The 14,482-nt window shown below is 38.0% G+C and overlaps 1 protein-coding gene across 16 annotated transcripts in view; it reads right to left on the minus strand.

The window, feature by feature from the left end:
- Positions 1-14,482, minus strand: part of SEPTIN10 (septin 10) — a 32,629-nt gene that overhangs the window by 11,843 nt on the left and 6,304 nt on the right. For 12 of the 16 annotated variants that reach the window (XM_054806474.1, XM_054806406.1, XM_054807326.1 and 9 more), the window contains exons 2-7: positions 11,084-11,201; positions 10,161-10,356; positions 8,472-8,658; positions 3,779-3,940; positions 2,108-2,204; positions 1,368-1,536 (exon numbers count right to left, since the gene is read on the minus strand). In XM_054806474.1, the coding sequence (XP_054662449.1) occupies positions 1,368-1,536; positions 2,108-2,204; positions 3,779-3,940; positions 8,472-8,658; positions 10,161-10,356; positions 11,084-11,201 (929 nt within the window). Of the gene's footprint in view, positions 1-1,367; positions 1,537-2,107; positions 2,205-3,778; positions 3,941-8,471; positions 8,659-9,062; positions 9,119-10,160; positions 10,357-11,083; positions 11,202-14,482 lie in introns of those variants that run through there. The other 4 variants (XM_054806319.1, XM_054806974.1, XM_054807154.1 and 1 more) reach the window with 4 other exon arrangements.

A 14,482-nucleotide genomic window follows, 5' to 3' on the forward strand; every position in this document is an offset into this window, starting at 1 on the left:
TTAAACCTCATTCACCTTTGGTTCTCTATTTATGAAAAGGATTTATTCCTTTATTGTTAAGTCAAGAGAAATGTCAAAAGATCACTGCGATTCATGGTGAGCTCAAGATCATCTAAATGAACTACTTTTAAATGTGCCTTGACATTAAGACTTCAGAAAGAAGTGCCCACATCCAGCATCTTTCTTGGCCACGTTAATCTTATTTATTATTGTTTGAACAATATATAAATTAGACCTAGACAAAGTGAAAGAAATGCTGTTCCACCAACACTCTACAAGTTACAGTAACTGCAACTGCCTTAGAACTTCTGTGCAAAGTACAAGTGAAAGCAAAGAATTTAAGCCACTAAAAACAACTCTTTGGAGGGAAGCCATTTAAAAGTCATTTATTTTTATCAGAAGAGAATGGGTAAAGACAGTCTGATCACTAAGTAAAACAAGAAGTAAACAAATCAGTTGGTTCAAAGCACTAGAAACTGCTTTTAATGCAAAGACATATTTAGTTTACATGTCTGGTTTAAGCCAGTATTTCCCACCATGACTATGCAATAATAGCACTTTGCTAAACTGTGAAGGCTTGAACAACTCCTGAAGGATCAGTTCTTCCCCATCAGGATTCTAACCACTTACAAAATACAATCTCATGCATAAAATGACCAAAGGAAGCTGGAAGAGGGAGAGGGAGATGACAGAATTGGAAATAAAAGACTAAACAAACTGGATATAGAAATTGTAAATACCTCCTGCATAAAGCAGCTTTACTACATGAAACAACCGAGTGTCTCTAACCCTCTGCCTAACTTTTCTTTGGAATCCTCTATTAACTTCCTACAGTCTAGCAAGAGATTTCTTGACCTGAAAAGGCTCGACGTTTGTTATTATGACAGATAATGTGGGAAGCCAACAGTGTAACCAATGATTTTTTAAAAGTTTTTGCTTCAGTTCCTTCTGAACTTTGAGTCCAACCAAACCATTGCTCAGAATCAGACATTATTAAGAGACAAAGTAAACCATCATGCTAATATATAATGAAAATAATTTAAAAGGCATAAAGTGCATATACTTGAAGAAAATTTACATCCTCCATGACAAAAATTAAAATCCTCAGGTTTATTCTAAAAGAGAAAGATTTCAGAAATACAACTAGCTTGTATGCCTTTAAAAGCAATGCTTATATAATCCCATATACTTCTCCTTGAAGATAACTGAAGGAACAGCCACGTACTTACTCTGATTTAAAAAAAACCTAATTCTTTCCCTCTTAGAAAACCTATTCTGTGTATGAACCCTGCTCTGTATTGGGTTGACACAGTCAAATGTGAAGTGAATGGATGCTGAAAGCCAGTGCTGCACATGAAGTCCTTTACCTGACTGGTTTGTTCTCAGGGCCAACGTCTCTGAAGCCCATCTCTTCCAGTCTGCAGCGTCTGTACAACTCATAATGTCGTGCATGAGTCTGCTCTCTTAAGTCTTCCATATTTGTGCAAATAAGCATCTCGCGAAGCTTTACAAAGTCACAGTGGTTCTCATTTTCCACTAACCAGTTAAAAGAGTAAGATTTTATTATTATGTACAAGTAGCAAATTTGTCAAAATATATTTTAAACAGCACTGAGATTCATTTGTTCTGTTTACTAATTATCCTTCCAGGAAAAGGTATCTCATTGTTTATTATACCTCTTACACTTCCCTATAATTTCTAATATACACGTTGAAGCACTAACTGTAAGTGCTGGTGAACGTGTTCCAACACATCCTGATTTCCTGTTTGAGTTGAACAATGGTAAATTTCTCTTTTTTTCCCCTCTTCTTTACTGACAATCATAAAACTTTGAAATTTGGGAGTGCTAGAGGCACTGCCACCATACTAACCTACCCAAATATTACATACACCATCTCATAGCTTGATTCCAGGGATGCATCGGTGCTGATGAAACTATCAATTTGTGCACACCTCAAGTATTAATCGCTAAACTCCTTAAACTGTTGATCCAAAATACAATCAATATGGCATCAGTGGATAATACCAGTCTCTTTTAGTATTGGTGAATTTTATACTTCAGCAACAACAAAAAATCTTGTAAAAATATCTTTGAGAATTCGTTTACCTTGTACAACGCCCCACGGGTACTGACGAGCTCTCACCATTTTGTTTCCAACTTTCACCTCTTCCGTACTTCCTACTACAGCAAATGGCAAATGCCCCTGTAAGAGTCACGCCAATACAGTCTTATCTCTCAGCATTCTTATGTCAGAACTGAAAAGCAAACACTTCAGAAATAAATTAGGGGGGAAAACCCCACAATTTCAGGAAAAGCCAACAGGCAGTTTCAAACAAAAAAACACTTTGAAGAGATCAGTAGCTAGTCAAACTACTGACAGAAAAGTCAAGCTACAATAACAAAACCAGGAGGAGCGGTTGATAGACCAGATGGGTGTGCTGCCAATTCAGAGGAACCTGGACAGGTTGGAGAAATGGGCTAACAGGAGTCTCACAAAGTTCAAATGAGAGCAATGCCAAGTCCTGCACATCAGGAGGAATAACCCCACGCTCCAGCACGTGCTGGGGGCCGATGGTCTGGAAAGGCACTTTGCAGAAAAAGACGTGGGGTTCCTGGTGGGCAACAGGTTGGACCTGATTCAGCAGGCTTGCCCCAGTGGCAAAGGCGGCCGACTGCATCCTGAGCTGCATTAGGAATAGTATCAGCAGTAAATAGAAAGCCGCTCTAAAACACATCCCTCTGGCATTCAGCCAGAGTTCACATCCCCAGTAAGAGTCATGAGACGATCAGAGGTTTGAACCCGAGGTATGGTTATTGCCATGGGCTCGGCCAAATGCCCAGAAATACAGGCTGGGTACTGACCATCTGCGTGCTGACCCACAACAACTGACAACAAAACAAACAAACAAACAAAATCATTAACTGGAAAATAAATCACTAGCAGAGCATGAAAGGGATAAGTAACAGACCACCACCCTTTCCCGCAGCAGAAGGACCTGTTACTGAACGACAGCCTGCGCATCCTCACTCCCTGGCACAACTGACAGAGGTTGGGACTGCAGAGCCATACGCTCTGGCATACCAGCTCCTCCTCGCTACTTTCAAACCCCATTACATGCAAACATGTGCATCTACAAGTGTATGCACGTGAATGGTAAATGCAGACAGAGTGCTCAAAGCAAAGACATCTAGCTTCACAAGCTGAGTTGAAGCTGGCAGATACTCCTGGGAGGATCTGAAAGGACAACAGTAAAAAAGCCAGAATTATATCTGACTTTTTAATCCCCAGAGAAAATTTGTTCTAATCTCAAATGAAAGTACCGAATAAAAGGAAAAAGCAGATGGAAGACTTGCTATCATAAATACCAGAGAAAACTGGAGAAATGAGGCACTTAAATATCTTCCCTAACAGAGGTAAGGTAGTATTTGCTGAGGAAAAGAGCAAAGCCAATCTGTCCATCTATGTTAGTAATTATATATTAATTATCCAGAAATCAGAAAAAGTGTTTATGAGTGAGAATCTTTTTTCTGTTGCTGACACAGAAAAGAAAAAGCCTCCTAAAACAAGTGGTAGCAACAGCAGAGGGACAGGAAGATTTTTGAGTAGGAAAAAAACCCCCAAAACGTGAGCTTTTTAATGAGAGAGAAAAATACACGAACAAACTTGTTACATACAAACCTATAAGCCTCAAGATAACGGTGACAGAACAGGCATGAATTAGCATTAGAGAGTGATGCTTTAGTACTGAAGTATCAATGTTTTTGTCTTTTACTTACATTCATGATGGTATTAATTTTAGAAACGGTTTCATCATCAGTTGGAAACTGGTATATCTGGACGCCATTACTAACTAATTCACTCATGATTTTGTTCTTGAACTTCTGTAGTTCGGTTTTAGAAATGCTGTCTGCTTTGCCTATAATTGGTATAATGTTCACCTATTAATGATACAAATTATATGAAATATGTAAGACTTCCATTTTGAGGTGACATCTTTTATAAATTAAATTGTTTGGTGATAAGCTCTTTAAAACCTTCCCCTGCAGTCCGAACTTTTCTATCAATTGATATCAAAGCTTCACAAACCATGAAAAATAGATTCACTGGCATCATTTAACAAAATAACAACAGATTATTTAATATACTCCCTTAAAATTAATTGATTCTGAGAAAAGAACAAGGAAGGAGGTCTCATATAGTGAAGTGCTCAAAAGAACAGCAACACCTCCTTATTAACTAAATGACATTAATTATTTATATGTCTGCTAAAAAAATAGATTGTTTTAGTTTATAGCACTGGGGGACATGGTTCAGGTGTTAAATGAAAGCTGACAGAATAAATACACAAAGAAAAGGAAGCTGGCTACCAAACGCTGCCTACCCCAGAGCTTCTTCCTCGGGTTCCTTGCAGCTACAACAACAGCTTGTTCCCTTCACCACTGCAGAGTTTCTCAAGTATCTGCCGCGAGCAGAGGAATGACTAAGACTGAAGAATCTTGCTTACCAGTCTTTACACTACTTATTCAGAATCCAAAATTCAGTTCTATTAAGGTAACTTGCCCTATTTCCTAAAATAGTTATGACAGTAACTTAGTAGTTTTAAGAAAAATTTGGCATCTACTACCTTCCTATCACCATTGCCAAAATATGCATTTTTCAGAACTAGATACAAAGAATTAATGTCCATGTCCAAATATTTTGGTAGAACAATACAAACAATTTTTCCAGATTTCAGAAGACTCGAGGGTTTTACAGATTTCCTTGATCACAGATGAAAAAAAAAGGAAAAAAAAAAAACCCCGCACACATTCCTTTTACTTTTCTGAATGTTCTGTCTGAATGGAAATGCCTAAGCATGGAATCTCAAGAACGGATTCAAAATGGAAGTGTTTGAAATAAGTCTTCTCTCTGTCTTAAGCAAAATGTCCAAATTAAAAAAGCGTACCAACTCCAAAGTATGACTTCTAAGATTATCTGATTTTAGTCCTTAATTGCATAGCAAATTATTATTTATTATCAAATAAAATGCTAGAATATCCTGAGTTAATTTAGGATTGTATAAACAACCTATTACAACTAGGAGTAATTCACAGCTTCAATCAAATTAGCTGAGGGACATCAATTTAGGTTTTTTTAAAAACAGATGGAACACAGAGTCCTCACAATTAAATCAATCTATATACTGTCTTTTCAACATGAAAGTTTTCCAAGCACTCGTTAATTAGGAGAGAATTTCTTAGACAATGAATGGCAGAGAAAGACTACTGAGGAGACCAGTAACAATAGAAAAGCAAAATCACCAGAAACTGTGATTACAGTTATCAGCATTGATGTTAAATCACAGCCATTGTATTAAAATTTAAAAGCAACACTACTCTGGCTTTAGATAAGCAACGACAACAAAAGAGTATCTTTGCTTAATTTGTTAAACAAAATTAATTTCTGCTTCAGCATCTCAGGTTTATTTGAAAACTAGTATCCCGGTACTTTAATCCAAGAATAACATTAATTGAAAGCACACGTTTGTACTAACAAGAGACTTAAATTGTATTGATTTGGACCACCTATAGATGTGCACCAAGTCCCACTGCTCCCTCCTACGCCTACTCAGAAAACCAGAAACCAACTGGCTCCCTTCCAGCTTCTTCCGCAGCTACAACTCTGACCAACTACAAAACTGAATTTTGCTACAAAGCCATAGGCCATTAATACAGAATCACTTTAACCGCCCCATAAAAAGTCTACCCTTGCAATAAAACCAACAGTCCTGCCCTTCCCCTTGCCTGCAGCTGCTCATTGCCAGGTGGAACTAAAATCTGTGCAGCTGTCCAAAGAGACAGACACTTTTCAGCTTGATCAGTTCCCTAACCAAGCAAAAATCTTTAGGTTTCAATTTAAATCAGTTCCCTTATCCAGGGAACTGGCTGCCCAAAACACTTAAGTATGCACAATGGAAAGAAGCAGCTGAGACTGCCTCATTCACTAGCAATGCAGAATGGCCATGCAAAGTCACCAGGATAAACTTTATCTGTGCACATTATTTCTGTGTTTGCTAGCACCCAATTCGGGCCTCTGATCATCCTTCTGCCTGAAATGCAAAGTGTCGCTCTCCCCTCCGCCAATTAGAAAACACACTATTAGTCTAAATGAAGATTTTCATGTAACACCTTACATTGTCAAAACATCTGTTTCCCCTTTATGTTATAGAGAAGGAAGAAAATACATATACTTGAAATTATTATTGGTTGATATCTTGTAGGCTGATTTAAGCGTACCTCTATGAACCAGTACAAAAATTTCCAAAGATTCTTTTTTAAGAAAAAGATTCTTTTTTAAGAAAAAAAGCCCTCAAACTCCAGAAGGTACACTCATGTAATTTCCTGACTTAACAGTAATCTGTATATAATTCTGCAACAATGACTTGAAAATGCAGATGTATTAGTTGCATAATCACTAGTTCCCAGCAAGAAAGCATACAGAAGAAGATTCCCTTAATCTGTGAATGAAACCTGGCTGGTCTGTAGCGATTCAGACCTAAGCAAAACTACAGGACTTTCCAATGTCTAAAAGCTAGGTGCCAAATTCTTAACTAGTCATCCAATTTATAAGCAATAGAGAAAAATTAATTACCAACAGATACGTCTGTTTTTTTCTCCCAGGATTACAGAGTATAGGATGACCCTATCCTACTCCAAGAACCCTCCTTCACCTCTGAGCTGTGTAATCTGGTCTTGTTTTGCACCAAGCAGACCGTAACAAAAGCATAACAGTGTACAGTGTGGTGGATTTAGGAAGACACTGAAGACAACTTTTGACATAGATTTATACACTCGGTATATGCATGTTGCTGTACCACCTTCTCTTCATGGAATCCTGTACTCAGCAGAAGTGCCCAGGGACTTCCACATCCTGGGAAATCCCAAGTTCTGAATTCTAGGAGAATGCAGTACTAAAAGCATCACAAACATGTTCTACAAGGAGATGAAAACCAAACTACAATTAAAGTACATACTTGTTTTTCGTGTGTACATATATATTTCTGTAGTAAGATCAGAAAGCAGAATCCATTGCAAAGGCATAAAACAACAAAATTACATGCTGTTCATGTTCTCCCTGAGCCAAAGCAGAACCAAAAATATTTAGAGTAGGTGGCTAGAAGCTAAAATCCCCCAAAGCAGAATTACTTCTGTTTTATCCTGATGGAAAAATATTTTCTTAAGATGCTGGGACTCATGGATCAATTTCCTTTTCTTTTGGAAGAAACACTGTGTTAAAGGGAGTTCAGTAAAGAGAGGGCACAACCTGGAAACCAAGTACTTTTGTGGTTTAACACAACCTCCAACCCCAAAACTCAGAGGAGAACAATATGCTCCATGAAACTGTCCCATTTTCTAGTATCAAGGCTCTTTAGCTATCAGTGTGTATTACAGAGTAATTTCATAAACATTTTAATCCGGCATAAACCAACACCGTAGCAGAAAGAAGTGACCCTGCTCTCCCCTACCTATGTCCCACCCTACCGCCCCACAACTTGCTCTGTGCTATTGCGAAAGTTCAAAATGCAAACTACATCCACAAACAAAATTACAGAAATACCACATGTGCTCATCAATCCCAAATGTGGAATAGACAGCTGATTTGATCCTTGTTATCTTGAAGAAACATCTCACAAACAAAAAAATGCAGAAAGAAAATTTAGCAGGAGAGGCTCTAGTGAAGCACAAAGGAAAGGGCTAGAGGAACAGCAAATGCATTTAAGTTTTCAAATTTCTCAAAATTTCAACAAATTAAATCCAAATGATGTAAGGTTTTTTAAAACGGGTTAAACATTTAGCTTCATCCAGTTCACACATTCCCATTGCAGGAAGAAAGTTAAGAATTTAGAAAGTGCAAGTAATCACACTAGAAACTGATATTCAAAACAAATCAAGATGTAAAGTTTAAAACACTAATGCAGCCTATCTTAGAAAAAGCCATGCTGGCAGGGTGTTCTGTTCATGGCACTTGCCTCTTCAGTCATCTATAACAAGGATCTTCACAGTGCTGCAAAGCTTTTTACGTGTCAACTTTCCAGCAGTCCCAAAACTCCACAGTGAACTAGAAACAAGCTTAATTAGAAATATTACAGGACTCATGGAGGGTACCCTATCCAATCACAATAAAATGTTAACACTTTGTTAAAAGTAAAGTTGGTGTGGTTTAATTTTTTTTTACTTTTGTTTTTAAACCTCATTGTGCTTTTTCAATGTTCTTGCCGATGTCTGTCTCTCTTTGATTTGTAAATAAACAGTGATGAACTGCAAGCTACTTGCAGAACCAACTTATTCTGAACTTAAGGTATATCAGTACCAAAAAACATCCTAAAACCAAACACACAGATATAGAACTGAAAGGTGGTAGAGGATCTAAAAGCTGCAAGATGCTTTAGAAAATAAGACAAACTCTTAGAACTCTGTTTCAAAGTCTTACCTTGCTGTCTAGGCTTTTCATGGTTAACAAATCTAGGGTTTTTAGTGAATGGCCTGTAGGTGAAATGAAATAGAGGCAGACATGGATGCGAGTATCATGGTAGCTAAATAAAGAACGTTTAATTTTCAGTTCTTCCTGGAGATAGGCTTCAAATTGTGCATCTATATAATCCACTATTGGCTGATAGCTGTAAGAAATAAAATTTAACAACCAGAGATTAGCTACTCCTAAACAGAGCCAGACTAGCAAAGGAATTCCCTTGTATTGTTTTGTGGATTTTTGCTTTAAATGTCAAAAGGCTGCTCAAGTATCTACCCAGTACAGCAGAAAATTAAATGTACAGAGTAATCTTAATTTCTAAAAGGCTACTCAAAAAAAAAGTGTGCACCTAATACAGATAAAACATTTCCTAGCTACTATTAGTGAAAAAAGCTACATTCAGTTAGTTATTATTATAACCAATCTTCCCAAGTGATGTTTTATAAATTTTTGCAATCAAGCTGTGCAACTGCAGAACTCTTAGATGCAAGGAAGATACAAGAAAGTCTTAGATACAATACAAGAAAAGAAAGAACATGCAATTACCAGTACCAAGAAATAGGACCTCCTTTATCTTCTGAAGATGAAGTACTGTACATGATAGAGCTCTTAAACAATAGACAAAAATTGAAAAGGAGGAATGTAAGAGAAGAATGCAAATCTGATTTGCAATAAGTACAGTTTAAGTATATTTTATCCTACTTACAACCAGAGATTATAGTCTACTTTCTAAAAGAAAGCATTGCTAGATGTATAACCAGCATGCCCTTACCTTTCTGCTGCTATACAAAGGTTATAAACCAGACCAAATGCTATCAAAATTCAGAAGTAGTTGTTACAGACAAAATTAAAAGAAGGACTAAAAGGCAGCTCCTATACCACACATCAAAACCTCTAATATTTATACTAATATCTACTTGCATCTCATTCATCCAAGTCACTAGCAGTAGCTATTTTCTAGTCATATGGTAAGTCATAGCTCTCATGATAATCGTAATGTGACTCTCTAACCTTCATTTATATATAATCACCACCATTCAGGCACTCACATGGCACAAAGAATTGCTAAAATTCTTTACAATTAAGGTGAAAGAAACAAAATCTGCTGAGAGACAGTTTAATATTTTAATATCTTCAATACATAAAAGCAAAGACTCAAAAAAAGTTCTGAAAGACACTAGCATGGTACCTCTACATCTTCTGATTAAGCTGTCCAATATAAAAAACAAAGGCCTTCAGTAATCCACGTGATATTCCTTCCACTTTAAGGTCTTCAATATGTTCCAGTCAAATTGTTAAAAACTCTATAGATCTAATCTATATAATATACAGTACATTATAAACTGGTTATTTAAAGACCTTCTCCCTGCTTTCCTCCACCCCAAAGGAAACTCTAGTCACTATTGCACATCTTATTTACACACATTTATAAAAGATTATATCATAAAGAAAGGGGCAGAGTTAATCTGATTTCTCAAATAATTTCCTAGACAGGAAAAAAACCAAGTTTATTTTGGTACACAGAGAAAACAGTTAACCAAATATTTGGAACATATGTAAGACAAATATTTACTACAAAGGCCAAAGAAAAATCAACTTGCAATTTAAGACAGAAAGTTCTGCGTACCATAGCAACAAGAGGGCACTTACCTATCTTCTTTGTTTATCTGGTCACCAAATCCCACTGTATTTACAATGGTCAGCTTCAAAAGAACATTACTTTCCTCGAGTTCGTAAGTCTGGGCTCTAAGTCGTACACTTGGCAGAAAATGAGTTGACACAGGGTCATCAAAATTGGTGTTAAACAAACTGTTTATCAAGGTTGATTTCCCACTTCCAGTTTCCCCTAAAGTTAAACAGAAGGGTTGGGGAAGACAGTTTGCACATCAAATAAATACCTGCTAAGCATGGAAAGTGTTATCACAGCAACTCAACAAATTTACGCAAAGACTTGCCAACTGATTTCTCGGAGCAAAATGGTTGCCTGCATTCCTTTTTCATAATCAGCACTAAATATATTTTAGTTATTTTTTTCATCCTACAGATAAGAGAGAGTTACCTGATAATGAGTAATAAGTAGAACAGTCTCTTGACACTTTGGTTTCTTTAAAAGTGTGAACTAATTTCCTACAGATTTTAAAAAGCTAAGTAGCTGTGAAAACATAGGGTTCAACACAGGGACTTTATGAATAAGGGTAAAATACTAGAGCAAACATTTAATAACGATAGAAATATTTCAATAACACAACCTTGGAATTTTAGGATTTTTTTAATCTGAAGCTCTTTGTTACAGTAAAAATAGAGCATAGCCCAGTTTACCCAAAAGAATCCAAGGAGCTGCCCATAAATCAGTAAAGGCATGGCATCAATTTTCAACATTTTTGGTCTTCATATTGTTTATGAAAATGTTAAATATAAAAACAAAGGATGGATACAAATAAGCAAAGCTGGGGGAAGGGGTGGAATGCTTAACATTAAAGAAAGAGTTTAACATTGCAATTGGATTTAAATTTCAATCACTTCCTAAGGATGGGTATACTACTAAAGCCTTAAACCACCCAGATATTACTTACCAATGCAAAGAATGTTGAAGCAGAAGCCCTGCTTGATGGATTTTTTAACCAGTTGATCAGGTAAACTACCAAAACCAACATGCCCAGACAAGGATAAAGTTCGATATCCATCATTTTGCTACGGAAAAATAATTTAAAAAAACGTTAATGAAGTGAGTTGCAAAGCAATTAGCAATGGCAACAAAGGAACTCTACTAGTAAGCTAGAACTCATTCCTTATGATTTACATGGAACCAAGAAAAGCAAAAATCTGAAAAACTGAACTGTCAAATCAACTTTATTCCATGGTTTGTGTGTTGGGTTTGCATGGCAAGGTTTTGGTAGCGGGGGTGGGGGGCTACAGGGGTGGCTTCTGTGAGAAGCTGCTAGAAGCTCCCCCTGTGTCTGATAGAGCCAATGCCAGCCAGCTCCAAGACGGACCTGCTGCTGGCCAAGGCCGAGCCAATCAGCGCCTCTGTGATAACATATTTAAGAAGGAAAAAAAACAGTTAGGGAGAGCTTTTGCAGCCAGAGAGAGGAGTGAGAAGATGTAAGAAACTCTGCAGACACCAAGGTCAGTGCAGATGGAGGGGGAGGAGGTGCTCCAGGCGCCGGAGCAGAGATCCCCCTGCAGCCCCTGGTGAAGACCATGGTGAAGCAGGCTGTCCCCCTGCAGCCCATGGAGGAAGGATGAGGGGGTGTAGAGATTCCACCTGCAGCCCGTGGAGGACCCCACGCCGGAGCAGGTGGAGGCACCTGAAGGAGGCTGTGGCCCGTGGGAAGCCCGCACTGGAGCAAGCTCTTGGCAGGACCTGTGGCCCCGTGGAATGAGAAGCCCATGCCAGAGCAGGTTTGCTGGCAGGACTTGTGACCCCGTGGGGGACCCATGCTGGAGCAGTTTGCTCCTGAAGGTCTGCACCCCGTGGGAGAGACTCACGTTGGAGAAGTTCGTGAAGGATTGTCTCCCGTGAGATGGACCCCATGGTGGAGCAGGGGTACAATGAGAGGAGTCCTCCCCCTGAGGATGAAGAAGCGGCAGAAACACCGTGAGATGAACTGACCGTAACCCCCACTCCCCGTCCCCCTGTGCCGCTGAGGAGGGGAAGGTTGAAGCCGGGAGTGAAGTTGAGCCCGGGAAGATGGGAGGGGTGGGGGGAGGTGTTTTAAGAGTTGATTTTATTTCTCATTCCTCTACTCTGTTTTGCTTAGTAATAAATTAGATGAATCTCCTCTCTAAGTTCAGTCTGTTTTGCTCGTGACGATAATTAGTGAGTGATCTCTCCCTGTCCTTATCTCGACCCATAAGCTTTTTGTTGTACTTTTTCTCCCCTGTCTAGTGAAGGAGGGGAGTGACAGAGCGGCTCTGGTGGGCACCTGGCCCCCAGCCAGGGTCAACCCACCACAGTTTGAGAAAACATTCAAATTTACTTTACAGGAGTATTTGCAGGCTCAAAGTGAAGTCCATGTTTTGAAAAAAAAAAAAAAAACCATGAAACATGAACAAAGTAAAGTAGACAAGCCCAACTGAAAATATAAACTGAAAACAGTTTACAGAAAATAGATCATAGCTGGTTTGCTGTTAGAAATGAAGAAATAAATATTTAAAAACAACTTAAGAGGCAGAATCCACGAGGGAGACCATAATCACAGAAAGGTGTATGTTATCAATCAGAACTCATTCTCAGTAGCTGGAATTGAAATTGTTATTTATGTAAAATAATACATAAAATAATATCTACAGACCACAAGTCTAAGAGATAATATTATATATATTACTAGAAATAGTATATAAAATATTAGAAATCTCTAGACGTGCGCTTTCCTTTTCACATGTCAGCTAGCAATATAGCGTCATGACATCAAAGCAATGAGTTGCGTAAAAATGCCTAAGATGAAAAGGAAATATCTTGGTTCTTGTAAGTGAACTGTATTTTTAAACAAACTTTCTATATCAAAAGTGTAAACAGTGACAGACAGGTCCATGCTATTCTTTCTCTTATGTTTCCAATCCAGATGCCATTACTGGTTCCTGGGAACACGCATATAGCCAACACTAGGAAAATTTTTACAAGCCCATAAAAGTGCCACCTTTTATAACAGGTATGCATAGCAAGTTTCAGAATTCTTGTAGCTAAAAGGATATGGACATTTCTCACAGCAAATACTCATCCTCTTGTTTTGCACAGGACTTCTTGTGTGGGACTACAGACTGCACTAACTCTCATTTTAGACTAATATAATGAGGAAAAATGTGCAAGTAAAGTGAACAATTCAAAGAGAAAATATGACATCTCAGGGATGTTAAAAAAAAAAAAAGTTCATTCAAAGCACATCTGAAAAAGAAATTTCTCAAGGTATTCCACCATATGGAAATTACTATTAAAAAGGGCTGAGAAACACTGAAAAATATCAGTATCCTGTCCGTTTAAAGACAAGTGTATCTGAGACAGAGTGGCAGCACATCTAACAACTACAGTTACGCAGCCTGGCATCCAAACCACCTCTATCACCAACAGAAGACAGTTCCTCTAAAATAAACCATTAAGCCTCCGCACCAAAAGGCAGTGCGAGAGGCTCAGCACAGCCGTAGGAGAGAAGCTTTTCATCTTCACGTCACCAGCCTAAATCCAAACTGTGCTGGGTCACCCTCCAAATCCCTGCATTGCCATTTGTTACTCTCCAAGAAAAAACCTGAGCAGAAAGAACTTTATTTCCTCCCAGTCCATTTGGATTTCACTGGACAAACCACCGATACCCACAACCTTACTGACTGTTTCCAGAAGTCTTTAGGGTAACTACCACGTCATCCACAAAAGACTATGTCAGGATTAAAAAGTGTTTAGCCAAGGAAACTGGTATGGCAGCTGTATTTGCTGTACAAAGCTAAGCGCAGAAACAGACGACTGGAGTTCTCATAGCTATTAACTCCTTAACTTCATTTTCAAAAGGAAGGGAGAGATGAATTACACTTCAGCAATTAAACTCAAGAGTTTACTCTCTTCTGGAAATGAAAATCAACAATAATTAGCTCTTCCACTGTTACATTGGCTGTTTATCACTGAAAAGTTGGCCAAATTTCTATGTGAAACAGAGGACAACGAGAAATAATAAACGTGCAAAACAAGGTGCCTTCTCTGCGCTTTGCTTAGAAAGCTATGGCTATGCTTATAACTCAACAGACATCTGGCTGTATCACTATTTAAAAATTCATATCAGACATCCAAGACAGTTAATTTCTTTGTATTTGTAAATTTCTCCCAAAGATGCTTCTTATGGATAGGTATGTCAGGAAAGAGAGTAACAATTACTGCAATAAGTATTTATGCAATTGCCAAGATATTCTGAGACATCTCAAATTTGCTGCTATTTTAAGACAGTATATTTCATCTTTCTTCAGTACATAATTTAATTACACTACAC

The sequence above is a fragment of the Grus americana genome, chromosome 1 (assembly GCF_028858705.1).
Source record: "Grus americana isolate bGruAme1 chromosome 1, bGruAme1.mat, whole genome shotgun sequence".
Classification (NCBI taxonomy): domain Eukaryota; kingdom Metazoa; phylum Chordata; class Aves; order Gruiformes; family Gruidae; genus Grus; species Grus americana.